General features: G+C 42.5%; 1 protein-coding gene and 1 non-coding gene across 3 annotated transcripts; both read left to right on the forward strand.

Annotated features, from left to right (window-relative positions):
- Positions 1 to 155: 155 nt before the first annotated feature.
- Positions 156 to 6,963, forward strand: LOC129697326 (protein FAM229B-like). 2 transcript variants are annotated; one of them, XM_055635770.1, is made up of 3 exons: positions 156 to 297; positions 3,101 to 3,289; positions 6,805 to 6,963. In XM_055635770.1, the coding sequence occupies exons 2-3, from the start codon at positions 3,123 to 3,125 to the stop codon at positions 6,914 to 6,916; spliced, it is 279 nt and encodes a 92-aa protein (XP_055491745.1). In that variant the 5' UTR covers positions 156 to 297; positions 3,101 to 3,122; the 3' UTR covers positions 6,917 to 6,963. The 2 variants fall into 2 exon arrangements, with proteins under 2 accessions (XP_055491745.1, XP_055491744.1); XM_055635769.1 differs by having other exon boundaries at positions 166 to 297; positions 3,085 to 3,289.
- A 3,779-nt stretch (positions 6,964 to 10,742) lies between these two features.
- On the forward strand, positions 10,743 to 10,815 carry trnak-cuu (transfer RNA lysine (anticodon CUU)). Its single transcript has one exon. It is a non-coding gene; the product is annotated as a tRNA-Lys (tRNA).
- Positions 10,816 to 14,832: the final 4,017 nt, after the last annotated feature.

The raw sequence follows: 14,832 nt of genomic DNA on the forward strand, positions 1-14,832 counted from the left end.
GGGAGCTCCCTCCACCTGCGGGGGCAGCGCTCTGACTGGAGACGTTGAAGAGGTGTGGGGGGTAAAGGACACAGACATGCCCTGAGCCGTTCCCGTCTGCAAGGCAGCTGTCCTGGGGAGTCTGCTGCTGGCCATGGCGCATCAACAGAGCGTCTTTGTGACACTGGGCGCCGCTCCCGGCGCCCACGCAAAAACGGGAAACATTTCAAAGCAAAGGCTGACTGACTACTGTGACCAGGAGCAACGGCGTTTCATTATCAGACCCCACACAACACTGACCGAGAGGACACTCTTATGGTAACGCAGCCTGTTAGAGCGTCCGCATCGCTGCAGCCGGGGCAGTAACGTGAAGCGCGGATGTAGGAGCAGGAGAGCGTGTGTTTGTTAACAAGAGGGGATATTAACATTGCAAGTGTGTGTGAATAGGCGTTTGTTTTGACTCCTGGGGGTCTAAACCATTACCAGCGTTTCATTTCTATTATTTTGTTAATTGATGGAATGTTTACTTTAACTTCTGTGCTTTAAAGCTGGTTACAGTCTTTCCAGGTGAGGCAGAGTTTCATCTGCACCTCCTCCAACCTCATCTATTGCATCCGCTGTCGTAGGTATCATCCTCTCTACAGCGGCGAGACCAAGAGTACGCTCGGCGACCGCTTCGCCAAACATCTCCACTCAGTCCGTACTAACCAACCTGATCTCCCGGTTGCCCAGCACTTCAACTCCCCCTTCCATTCTGAATCGGATGACCCCGGCCGCAAGGGTCTTTCAGCTTCACGCTTGTGATATGCGCTGAGTGCACCTATTTCACATAACATTTTTGTAATCCTGCCACGCCACCCCACCCCCCTTTATGAAAAGCTTCTTACGGGCCTGATGTATAATATTTTTGACACTGTCATAGGCCTTTCTTACATATGCTGTCACAACGCACTGTAGTCTCTAAAGAACACTTCAGTAATTTTCCTTGCCATTTCAGAATATTAGTGTTTTAAGCTGATAACTTGACACTAGCACTGGCAATAAATAAAAAGTGCAGCTTTCCAGCCCATATCTTATTTGCCACGCGTGGCTGCACATCGGTGTCAATCTGGTGGACTCTTCCATCTTCCTCTCGTCGTGGGGTGGGGGGTTGGGAGGGGCGTCACAAGTGGAATAGCCTAGGGCCTCTCTTCATCTAAATCCGGCCCTTTTCCCTATATGTAACGGCCTTTTACATTGGTCCCCCACAACCCAGCTGTTGGGGAGGCCACATTTGGAATATGTGTTCAGTTTTGGTCACCCTGCTGAAGAAATGATGTTGCTAAGCTGGAAAGAGTGCAGAGAAGATTTACAAGGATGTTCCCACGACTTGATGGCCTGAGCTATCGGGGGAGGTTGGGCAGTCTTGGACTTAATCCTTGGAGCGCAGGAGGATGAAGGATTATTTTTTTTCAAGGTGTATTAAATCATGAAGGGAATAGATAGGGTGAATGCACATAGTCTTTTACCGGTAGTAGGTGAATCAAGAACCATAAGACACAGGTTTAAGGTGAGAGGAAAATATTTAATAGGAACCTGAGGAACTATTTTTTCATACAGGGGGGTATATATATATGGAATGAGCTGCCAGAGGAGGCAGTTGAGGAAGTTATTATAACAACATGGACAAGGAAGGTTTCAAGAGAGAGGGGAAAGGTGGACTAGTGTAGATAGGACATCTTGGTTGGCATGGGACAAGTTGGGCCAAAGATCCTTTTTCCATGCTATATCTTAGCACAATAGCCAATTTTATTCATCACATACACCCGAAGGTGCAGTGAAATTAATTTGCCAGCAGCGATACAATTAAAAAGTAACACACAATACACAATAAGATTTAACATAAACATCCACCACAGCATTTTTCACTGTGGTGGAAGACACAAAGTTCAGACAGCCCTCCTCTTTGTTCACCCGTGGTCAGGGCCATAAACCATAAACCCTCCACTATGGACGGTCGGATGTACAGGCCCTCTCGTCGGGACGGTCAAACACACTCTGCGGCTTGGAGGTCCAGAATCGGCACTTTCTTACCAGAGAGCGCAGTTTTAGGATGTTGTAGGCCGCAGGCCGGCGGTCGGAGCTCTTCTCAGGCTATCCCCGGCGAGGGATCCCAGGTTCCGGATGGTAAACCCATGCTGCGTCTAGATGCTCCGCAGACCGCGGCTTCAGGATGTTATAGGCCGTGGACCAGCGGTTGGAGCTCTTCTCCGGGTATCCCCGGCAAGGGATCCCAGGCTCCGGATGCCGCGCCTGCGGTTAGAAGCTCTGCAGACCGCGGCTTCAGGACACAACAGTCCGCGGGCCAGCGATCGGAGCCCTCCCTTGCGATGAAAAGTCCATGCTGCGCCCGCTGCAGAAACTCCGGGCCCGACTCCGGGAAAGGGCGCTCCAATCTATGCTGTTAGGCCGCGAGGGAGGCGACATGGAAAAAAGTTGCCTCTCCGTCGAGGAGAAGACCAAAAGCGGTTCCCCCCTGCCCCCCCATCCCCTCACCATCTCCCACACAAGACACACCAAGGGACACTAAAACAAACATTTGGACACACTAAAAAAAAAGTCAAAATAACGAACACGCTGCTGGCAGGGCAGCCGTCTCGCAGCGGCCCCCACCGACTAACTGTTTGGTTGCTGTTTATATGAGGGCTGGGATTGGATAGGTATGGTTAAATATTAACTCAGCCTTTTTCCTCAATTCAGGTCATTCGACAATTAATTTATTTAGCAGAAGGAACCTTTTTTGTAGGTGTATTTGATGGAGCAATGGAATATGTTGCATATGTGAAAGGTAACATAGATGAGGGGTAAATATGAATTATGCAAGACTACAAACACAAATGTTTCCAGGTTTGAATAGATATAAAATTATCGAAGGAACTGTGATTCTATCCAAACTGTGAGAACCCAGATGACTCATTTCTGTTCAAAGTACCCCCTCTTTGTTGATTTGCAAAAACAAACACATAAGCTCCTGTATGTGTGCAAAAATAACGGGAATTTTCTAGCTTTGGATGGGATGCATTGAAAATATATTTATTTGTATTTAAACGTTCTGTTCTAATCCAGCCACCACTTATCCCAGCTGCAGCTCATAAGCTAAAAACATGACAGGTGAATTGACTGCTGTGCAGTCCAGGAGATTTCTGGAGGCGGGGGACTGTTTGATGTCGGTGGAACGCCAGGGTGAAGCGGGAGCCATGCTGCCACGCCTGGGCTCCACCTCGGACTGGGAGGCGTGCGCTGAGATACTCCCTTCGCCCCATCACGGACGGTAAGATAGTGCGCAGGTCTCTCTCTCTCTCTCTCTCTTTTATGCTTCACTTCACTGGTCCGATTGATACCCGAAGGAATCTCGGGCTGACATGTAGCGTGTGCCAGTCAACAGTTTTTCATTCTCAATGACATAGAAACATAGAAAATAGGTGCAGGAGTAGGCCATTCGGCCGCCATTCAATATGATCATGGCTAATCATCCAACTCAGTATCCTGTACCTGCCTTCTCTCCTTACCCCCTGATCCCTTTAGCCACAAGGGCCACATCTAACTCCCTCTTAAATATAGCCAATGTACTGGCCTCAACTACCTCTGTGGCAGAGAATTCCAGAGATTCACCACTCTCTGTGTGAAAAAATGTTTTCCTCATCTCGGTCCTAAAAGATTTCCCCTTTATCCTTAAACTGTGACCCCTTGTTCTGGACTTCCCCAACATCGGGAACAATCTTCCTGCATCTAGCCTGTCCAACCCCTTAAGAATTTTGTAAGTTTCTATAAGTCTCTGGAGAGCTCAGTCAGTAGAACCTGCAGGTCTAAATGTCCCAATGTCTATGGAACGACTGGACTGACTTTTCCACTCAGTGTAATGTAAAAAGTGATGTGAAACTATTCCCACAGAATAACATCATGAAATTTTGGAAGTTGCTCTATTTGCTTTCATTTTTTTCATTTTTTTTTTCATTGCTCTATTTGCTAATTAATTGCTTAGCAAGACGAAGGCAATTAAAGTCTAGTAATTAAAAGCTCTTAATTAAATGATGAATAATAATGAGCTGTTTGCTGCAGAGAAAGTAAAATATTTTTAATATGGAGTTCACTTTATCTAAGTTTGTGAATTACTTTGAATTTTTTTTTTTAAATGAAGACAAATTTTGAATAATTTTTATTTTCATTTATAATTGCTTGATTCTCTTTTTTCTTCTGCGTCTGATTTGATATTGATTTATCCTCCTTAGTTCACTCTCTGGCTATTTCTCAAATTTCACAGTTGAAGGGAAAACATTTTGTTCTTCCTATTGTAATCTCCACTGTGGTGATGTTGACTTGCACAAAAGAATGTTTTTGCCCAGATGCTGGGAGGATTGACCATCAACCTCAACCATTTTCTTTAGTCCACTGAACAAAGTGACTTCACCACTGAAGTGCATTCCCCTTGATGCCATTGACTTCAGTTCTACTTGTACTTCTAGATGCTACACTTTAAATGCTGCCTTGACATCAAGAACAGTCACTCTTGCACACTTCAGATATTCAGAACTTTTACCCATTATTAGACCAAGGCTGCTTTATAGTTTGGAGCTAATTGATCCCTTTAAATTTAACCAAGTGTTGGTGTGAAGATTATTGGAGAGCACCTATGGGTAGCACAGTAGTGCAGCTGGGGGGCTGCTGCCATACAGAGCTGGACTATGTGAAGGTGGAAATTGGCAGCTGAAGTAAATATATATTGTTGAGTTCTGTAGGAGAGGAGGGAGCAGCAACAGTGTAGCGAACAATGTTGAGAGAGGCCCGAAATAGGGCTGAAAGAAGTATGCACCCCACTAGAGGGCAGGCATCCATGTGAGTTTCCCTAGCTATACCTTTGATCTAAAGAAAGTGAGTGGAGTTGAAGGAAAAGTTCAAAAGTAGAATGAAATCCACCATGTGTGTGTGTGTACAGACACTCTGTGCAATGGGCAACTTGCGTAAACTCACACTTATGTAAACAGTCTGGCAGTTTGTAATTTCCACAACACTGTACGATGACTCAAGTTTACATTGAAAACAAGCCAGCAAAGGCAGCGGTGCTTATCCAGAAGGCTACCCGCCACAGAATGTGTCCCAATGCCAAGGTGGAACACAAGCTGTCAATGGCCGTGGTGCTTATCCAGAAGGCCTTGCGCCATAGTAAGTGCCCCGGATGCAGCTGGACAACTCTAAGACAAATAATACTCTCAGTGACAGACACAAAGGGCTGGAGTAACTCAGTGGGTCAGGCAGCACCACTGGAGGACATAGACAGGCAAGGTTTTGGTTCAAGAGCGTTCTTCAGACTCAGTTATCTCTGCCGGGGAGTGGGGATGGTGGATTGCGACATGTAAAATATACACAATTTACCCTCAATCCTGCAAACCTATAACGTTTGCAACAATCATTGAGTGGCAACATCAAAGCGTCTTGTGGAAATATAAAATTCTCTGACACTCCTCTCAGCTAAATTTCACAATCATTTCATCAGCCTTTTCTTTTGAAAATCTTTAATCCTTAGAAAGTCAAAAGACATAATAAGACAAAAGTTTCAAAAAAAATGTTGTATTCAATATGCCACCAAAGGTCTTATCATTGGATCCACATGATTGCTTGATTTCCTTTATGATTTTACACTATATTGTGGAATTATCATTGAGTCACTGAGTTATGCAGCATGTAAATATGCCCTTCGGCCTAACTTGCTCTTGCCGACTTATTTGCTTACCCAAAGTAATCCCATTTGCTTACATTTGGCCCATATCCCTCTCAAATATTCCCATCTATGTACCTGTCCAAATGTCAGTTAAACGTTGTAATTTAATCCATTTTACCCCTTACTCCGTCAGCTGATTCCATATACACACCACCCCCTCGGATCCTTCTTGAAATTTTCCCCTCCCACCTTAAACATAAACTGTCAAGTTTTGGACTCCCCTTCCTCTCCAGTCAGGGAAAGACTGTGACCAATCACCGTATCTATATCCCTGATCTTTGTATATGCCTCTTTACATCACCCCTCAGTTTTCTACCCTCCAAGGAAAAAGCACCAGCCCATCCAGGCTCTGCCTTATACTTAAGCTCTGATGTCCTGGTACCATCTTTGTGAATCTTTTTTTGCACTCTTTCCAGCTTACTGACATAATTCCTCTAGATGGATGTGTGATATGGGTAACAATCCTCGAGGTCTTCTTGTTAAATTGCTACCCGACTTCCAAAATTTTATTGGTATGACACTTCTGGCATGTCATTGGTATCGTTATAGATGAAGGCCTCTGGTTGCTTATCCTGCCCTCTCAGAATGCCCTGCGCCTGCTCAGAGATATTCTTGACCATGGCACCATTTTGAAGTCATGCCTGCCGCCACAGAAATACTTGCTTGTACATCTATCACCAGCCCCTTATCACAATTGCTCACCTAGACTTAGCTCGACCCAGCTTTTCAACAGAGCCAGATGTGGTGCCACTGTTCTAGCAGCTACTATTATTGGTCTCATGCAAAAATGAGTTTGCATTTGCATTGAATAAACCTGCAAGTGGTTGCAGATTCCTCAAGGGCTTAACTTGGAATCATGGAAGCATATTGGTAGGACTGTCAATATATTGAATACACAGTGACCTTTCTTATGCTACTTGTGTTCTGATTCACCAGTTGAGCTTTTGTGTTTAATTCTGATATTGGTCTTTGTTTCCTCTCACCATCTATGTAAGTATGATTATAAAATGTTATTGTTTAATGCCCTTTTGTTTTAATTACCTTATTAACTGGAATTATTGAATACACAGGCAACTTAGAAGATGCAATGGGAGTCACTGCCTGACGATTACCAATGTGCCTATTGATGTCTATGTAACCATGGGAAGACCTTCAAACTTACAGTACGGACAGGCTTCCTAACGATTCATCGCATCAGCACCTGTGATTCAATTTCAGCAGCTGAAATCTTGACGTTGGTGCCAGACGCCGAAGGTCTTCATTTCTTTGTTGCGTCTGAAAAGTTGTTTCATAACTGGTGATTCTCATTGGAGGTTGCTAGTCTATTTGTGTCAGTAAAACGTCTGATGTCAAATTAACTTCAGACTTATTATTTCTGCAGTTATTGAACAATTCAGTAACTGTTTCAAGTTCAGACAATGGGCAGATTCCAGACTGCACATTGTGCTGTCATCATTCTGGAATTAAGAGGGGTCATATAGTTACTCTAACTGACCTCACTTTAACTTGTTAGTCCCACGAATCATCTCTAGTTACAAAGCGTTTGGGATCCTTTCTAAACTCGTTGTTATAGTAGCTTGAAGATTTGTTGCAGGATTTGGCATTACAATAGGAATAAATTCTGGTTAACCCCTTGAATATTGCCCTGTTGAAGGGAAGTATACAAAGGGCGGCATGGTGGCACAGCGGTAGAGTTGCTGCTGAAATTGTGGCAGCAAATGGGACCTAGAGTCATACAGTCAGAGCGTCATACACTAAAAACAAAACTAAATGGGAAACAAGAGAGGAAATTGCGGGAGCCCTGGTTGAAATTTACCAGTCACCCTAAAACACAGGAGAGGTGCCGGAAGACTGGAGGGTGGCAAATGTTATGCCTCTTTTCAAGAAGAGCTGCAGGAAAAATACTGGGAACTATATGCTGGTGAACTTAACATCTGTAGTTGGAAATTTACTGGAGAGTATTCTGAGGGATAGGTTATACATGTTTTTTGGTGGGCAAGGGCTGATTAGGGATAGTCAGCATGGCTTTGTACGTGGGAGGTCCTGTCTCACAAATCTGATTGCTTTTTTTGAAGACGTGACCAAAAAAGTCAATGAGGGCAGAGTTGTAGATGTTGTGTACATGGATTTCAGTTAGACATTCGACAAGGTTCTGCATGGTAGGCTGCGCTGGAAGGTTAGATCGCATGGAATCAAAGGAGAGATAGCTGAATGGATAGCAAATTGGCTCCATGGAAGGAAGCAGAGGGTGATGGTGGAAGGTTGCTTCTCGGACTGGAGGCCTGTAACTAGTGGTGTGCCTCAGGGTTCGGTGCTGAGCCCGTTGCTGTTCATCATCTACATCAATGATTTGGATGAGAACATACAGGGCAAGATTAGCAAGTTTGCTGATGATACAAAAGTGAGTGGTTTTTCAGATGGTGAAGATGGTTGTGAACGATTGCAGCAGGATCTGGATCGATTGGCCAGGTGCGCTGAGGAATGGTTGATGGAATTTAATACTGTAAAGTGTGTGCGGTGTTGCGTTCTGTGACATCCAACAGGGGTAGGGTCTACACAGTAAATGGTAGGCCTCTGGGGAGTGTTGAAGAACAGAGGGATCTAGGAGTGCAGGTTCCTTGAAGGTCAAGTCTCAGGTAGATAAGGTGGTCAAAAAGGGTTTTAGCACATTGGCCTTCATCAGTCAGAGTATTGAGTATAGAAGTTGGGAGGTCATGTTGCAGTTGTATAAGTGGTGAGACCACATTTAGAATATTGTGTTCAGTTCTGGGCACCATGTTATAGGAAATATATTGTCAAGCTTGAAAGGGTTCAGAAAAGATTTACAAGGATGTTGCCAGGACTAGAGGGTGTGGACTATAGGGAGAGACTGAGTAGGCTGGGTCTATACTTTGGATCGCAGGAGAATGAGGGGTGATCTTATAGAGGTGTGCAAAATCATGAGAGGAATAGATTGGATCGATGCACAGAGTCTCTTGTGCAGAGTAGGGGAATCGAGGACCAGAGGACATAGCTTCAAGGTGAAAGATGTTGGGTGTATGGAACAAGCTGTCAAAGGAGGTAGTTGAGGCTGGGACTATCCCATCATTTAAGAAACAGTTGGACAGGTACATGGATAGGACAGGTTTGGAGGGATATGGACCAGACGCAGGCAGGTGGCATCTCCCCTTTTACTAATCTGACACCATTCAGAAAATAATCTGCCTTCCTGTTCTGGCCACCAAAGTGGATAACCTCACATTTATCCACATTATACTGCATCTGCCATGCATCTGCCCACTCACCCAACCTATCCAAGTCACCCTGTAGCCTCATAGCATCCTCCTCACACCTTAAACTGCCACCCAGCTTTGTGTCATCCGCAAAATTGGAGATGTTACATTTAATTCCCTCATCTAAATCGTTAATATATATTGTAAATAACTGGGGTCCCAGCACCGAGCCTTGCGGCATTGCACTATTCATTGCCTGCCATTCTGAAAAGGACCTGTTAATTCCTACACTTTGCTTCCTGTCTGCCAACCAGTTCTGTATCCATGTCAATACCCTACCACCAATACCATGTGTTCTAATTTTGTACACTAATGTCTTGTATGGGACCTTGTCAAAGGCTTTTTGAAAGTCCAGATACACACATCTACTGGCTCTCCCTTTTCCATTCTACTTGTTACATCCTCAAAATATTCCAGAAGATTAGTCATGCATTATTTCCCCTTTCAAATTCCATGCTGACTTTGACCGATCCTGTCACTGCTTTCCAAATGCGCTGCTATAACATCTTTAATAATCAACTCAAGCATCTTCCCCACTACCGATGTAAGGCTAACTGGTCTATAATTCCCCGTTTTCTCTCTCCCTCCTTTCTCAAAAATTGGCTACCCTCCAGACCACAGGAACTGATCCAGAGTCGAGAAAACATTGGAAAATGATCACCAATGCATCCACGATTTCTAGGGCCACCTTCTTGAGTACTCTGGCATGCAGACCATCAGGCCCTGGGGATTTATCTGCCTTCAGTACAACTGTAACATATCATCTCAACTTCTATACGCAATACTATGACTGAAGGCCAATGTGCCCAAAGTCTTCGCCGAACGTCATTGATGTACTGAAAAAGGAATCAAGGAATTTGAGCTGGGTATGATTAAAACAAAGACCATTACACATAACTCATAGCTTGGGCTCATTTAGTTTATTTTTTAGTTTAGAGAAACTAAAATGCGGGAACAAGCCTTCCGTCCTATTTGTCCTTGCTGACCAGTGATCCCTGCACAATAGCATATCCGACACACAAACCTTATGTCTTTGGAGTGTGGGAGGAAACTGGAGCACCCAGGGAAAACCCAAGCAGTCACAGGGTGGATGTACAAACTCCGTACAGCCAGCTCCCATAATCATGATCATATCCGAAGGCAGCAACATTACCACTGTGCCACCCCCTTGTAAGTGTCATAGGTACAAATTTGATTTGAGAGAAGTGGGTGGAGTTGAAGTTGTTCAACGGGACAACGGTTTCAGCGAGGTGAATGAGTGTGTTGGTGGAGGGGAACTGGTTGTGCTTCTGCTGCCCAATAGATTTCCCAGTGCAAATGGTTATTGTAGTGTGTGCAGAATTCTGCAGGGAAACGCACTCAGGAAATAGCTGGCAGAGCTTAGCCATCAAGTTCAGAGCCACTGGAGAAGTCCAGCAATTGCTGGCACCTGCGCCAAGAAAGCTGGCATTTCTCAGCATTTCCTGCTGAATTAGCCTAAAGGTAGAAGGTTCAAGAACACTCGAAAATTCCCTTTGAGTAGTTTGTTGCACTATGTTTACAAGTGAAATCCTGATAATGAAAAAAAGTTGCTCACTAGGTTTTACAATTTATGAGTTCAGTGTTGCTAAAAGCTTCACTGGCAGCAATTTAAAGCAAAACTAATGTTTATATATTTCCCAAGTACCCATAAATATTTTTAGTTTTGGTGGAAAGTTGGCCGTATAGTTACGTGCACAGAATCAAAGGTCAACACAGCCCGGCTAGCTCAGTCGGTAGAGCATGAGACTCTTAATCTCAGGGTCGTGGGTTCGAGCCCCACGTTGGGCGTCATTCTTTGGCTCCAAAGTATGGCGATGGGTGCAAAAATGTCATTGTGCGGTGCATATATGACATAAAGAATTGAAGCTGAAGTCAGAGGGGGACAAAATTGCTTCACTCTGCTCTCTTTATAGATTGTTAAGGGCTTGGACACACTAGAGGCAGGAAACATGTTCCCGATGTTGGGGGAGTTCAGAATCAGGGGCCACAGTTTAAGAATAAGGAGTCAGCCATTTTGAACGGAGACGAGGAAACACTTTTTCTCACAGTGAGTGGTGAGTCTGTGGAATTCTCTGCCTCAGGTGGAGGCAGGTTCGCTAGATTCTTTCAAGAGAGAGCTAGATAGGGCTCTTAAAAATAGCGGAGTCAGGGGATATGGGGAGAACGCAGGAACGGGGTACTGATTGGAGATGATCAACCATGATCACATTGAATGGCGGTGCTGGCTCGAAGGGCCAAATGGCTTACTCCTGCACCTATTGTCTATTGTCTATAATAACACTCCACAGGGTAAAATTGCCTTTTCCTAAAGGATCATATAATATTATGTGTATTTGGTTCATAATGTCTGTCTCTTAACATGAACTGTACAACTTTGTACGTTCTGTTCAGCCAGTCAGATTAATGTGTGCTATTTCTCATTATGATAGTTGCACTCCCAGTCTATTGGGATGTGATTGCCAATTGCATCACTATTGAAAATGCAAAAATATACACTGCAAGTAAAAATATTCTCGTAACAAACTTAGTCTTTATTTGTATTCATACTTCCTATACTTGAAGCTTTTGTTGTCCCAGTGAAGCTGCAAGACTAGAATATGATTATTGATGTAATGGCAGTATAAAAGCTTTTATTAGATGAATTAATTACTTTTTAAAACTACTTGTTTATTATTACATCGTTTTGTGCTTGTGGAATCAGTTTTTATGGAGATATTACTGTGCTTTGGATTTGACCAATATAATATTTAGTTTCATAAACATTGTATTTGTTTATACACATATTAGTTTATAATAATATGTGGCACACCCAAAATTAGACAGATAGGACATCCACTGAAGGCCAGTCGACAGATTGACAATGTTTTTTCCCCCCTTAGTTTATAATAATATGTAAATTTTCCAGAATGCCATGCTTATTGATCATATTTTATTCAACATTTTTATAGAAGGCTGTATCAAATAATGATTTAAATTATATAGTCAGGCTCTGCAGTTACCTTGTTCACTACAGAGAAAGAGGCACAGTATTATGACTCCTGTTACTGCCATTATAGGAAAGGTTGGAATTTCTAAAGGAATTCCTTTGATCTCCAGTCATTTAATTTGTTTACACTGGGTTTCTGCTGCTGCAGGGGGTATGGGAAGAAATGCCTCAAGAATTCCACTCCAAATACAATGCGATAATGTGACCATAAAATCCTATAAACAATGATACTAGATTTTTGGATTAGCCATAAATCAAACCGTAAAAGAACAAGATCTCAACAGGTTTTTGCAACTTGGATGTTCTGTGTGGATCTACTAATTTGTTTTAAAATTCAATAATTCCTAATACATCTTTAATTACGGAGGAAATCTTTTACTGGCTACGCAGCAGGAAATGCTCTCTAAATACTGATATAAGATGTAGTGAAAAAATGATAAATGAGATATAAATACAAATAATTTAATTTGTTTACACTATAAATCGTGAGATTTATATAATGTTGAAAATGTTAATGCTGCTGCAAAATTATTATATTTGTGACTGTAGAAGTTGTGTTCGCCACCAGAGGGCCCCACAGGATTCGATATTTTTCCATCTTAATAGAACAAACAGCACCAGCTGTGAGAAAAATGCTAACTTTAAGTAATACAACAATTGCGTGGAATATTGAATGAAAAATGTTGCATTGCCTATGTGACCCAAACACATGTTGGTTTCTATTTCAGTTAGTGACTAGAACAATGTAATTGTACCCCAGTTTCCAGATCATTTTGGTCTGCTCCGGCAGTGGAACTCTGTGTCAATATTTATTGTTCAATTTGATGAGGGAAGATAGCCACTGTTTTCATTCCAGCTTTCCTAGCATTTAGTTTTGTGGAATTGTGGAATGTTGGGCCACCACACAAGTAACATTTTCAAAAACTTAGCCCACGGGGCTAAAAGCTAGTATTAATTTGAAATAAAGTTGAATTGTTAATAAAGGTATCAGTAATGTTTGTGTATCTGAATGCATTGGCTCACTGGATTTAAAGGTCATTGTTCCCAATAAATCCTTAATTAACTTTAATTGCTTTTGTAACTGAAATCTGTAAGCTGAAATTTACTTTGCACAGGAATGCTGTCACATTTGAAATGTTTCCAAAGTCTTGTTTTCATTTGGGAACCATGTCACTTTGCAAGATTCTCTAAAAGGCACGTGTCCAGAAAATTGGGCCAATTAACACTGTTTTTAATATCTAGATTGTAGATAAAATGTGTGGCATCTTTATTTTGGTGTTTGCCTATTTCCTGTTAACACATTTCCGTTTTCGAGCTGTTCATAATGATTTAGATGAGTGGACGGGGTTTGGAGGAAGAGATCAAATGTCATTAACTGAGTGCATAGTTGCAGAGTGGCTTCAGTTGGATGTAGACCAGATAGATTAATCAGCTAAGACAGTTGACGGAATGTAATGTGGGAACAAATGTGAGGTCATCCACTTTGGGGAGAAAAAATATAGAAAAGCAGAGTTTTATTAAAGGGTAGGGGATCAAAAGATGTTGGATTCGGAGGCATCAAAATGTCTTTGCATATGAATCATTGAATGTTCACTTGCAGCTTCAACAAGCAATTAGGAAACCAAAGCATATGTTGGACTTTATTGTAAGTGCATTTGAGTACAAGGTTGGAGTTGTCCTATTGCAATTACATAAGACCTTGGTGTGACAATATCTGGAACATTACATCTTGTTCTGGTCTCTATACCTAAGAAATTATGTATTTATGATAGATCAAGTGCTATTAGGACTCAGCATGTTTATTCCTGTATAGTGGCTCCTCGGATTAAGGAGACTGGGCCTGTGTTGTTCAGAGGACTGAGGAAGTTATTTTTAAAATCTTGCAAAGTTTGACCTTCAAATTTGGGATGCTGTGGCATCCAGAGGTAGGAGTCACAATCTCAAAACAACAGCAACAATTTCACACAGAGTGGACTAGATATTTGGGATCTGCTGCCTGAGGGGTTAAAGGTTGCTTGCTGCTGAAAACTGAGATTAATAGATATTGAAGGAATTAAGGCATATGGTGTTAGTGCAGCAAAGTGGTCTGCAGATAAAGGATTAGCCATAATCACTGAATGGAAGAGCAGGTGTAGGTGCTGAATGGACTACCCATGCTTCAATTTGCTGTGCATAGTAAGTGGGTGTAAATCAATATTTTTGAAATTCTGCCAATGCAAATTAAAGCAGATGCTTCCTGAGTTATGCACCCTAACAATGCTTCCATTTATTTGCCATACATGGTAAATGGGCGTGACTCATTATATAAAATGGCCAGAATTTTTCTTTTTGTGGACAGGTTATATCTCCTAACTTTTTTTTCTAAAATTAAAAACAAATATTGCCCATGTGCTGCTGTAACATACCATTGCCCGTTTTTCATTCCTCAATCCTTTTCCACAATTTGCCCATTTCTCCATCTCCCTCATCTGCATGGCACAGAGAAATCATCTTAGAAATGTGGGTCAGCTTGTGAGTGACGTGACAGCTGAGAATCCCGGCAGGCAACACCAGATGTGTAATGAGCAGGCTGGTTTTTAACACTTTCAAGCCAAGCAGACTCAACAATTCTGATTATTTAAAACAAAAAAAATCCCAATTTCAGGAGATTTGATCGTGATTATTTTAATTCCTTCAATATGCCTTTTTATGATTAGAAATACAACGCGGAAACAGTCCTTCGGCCCATTGAATCCACGCCGACCTGTGATCCCCGCAAACTAATACTATCCTAACACACTAGGGACCCAAAATTCATAATTTTAACCAAGCCAATTCGC

Source organism: Leucoraja erinacea, chromosome 5, assembly GCF_028641065.1.
Source record: "Leucoraja erinacea ecotype New England chromosome 5, Leri_hhj_1, whole genome shotgun sequence".
NCBI classification, from domain to species: Eukaryota; Metazoa; Chordata; class Chondrichthyes; order Rajiformes; family Rajidae; genus Leucoraja; species Leucoraja erinaceus.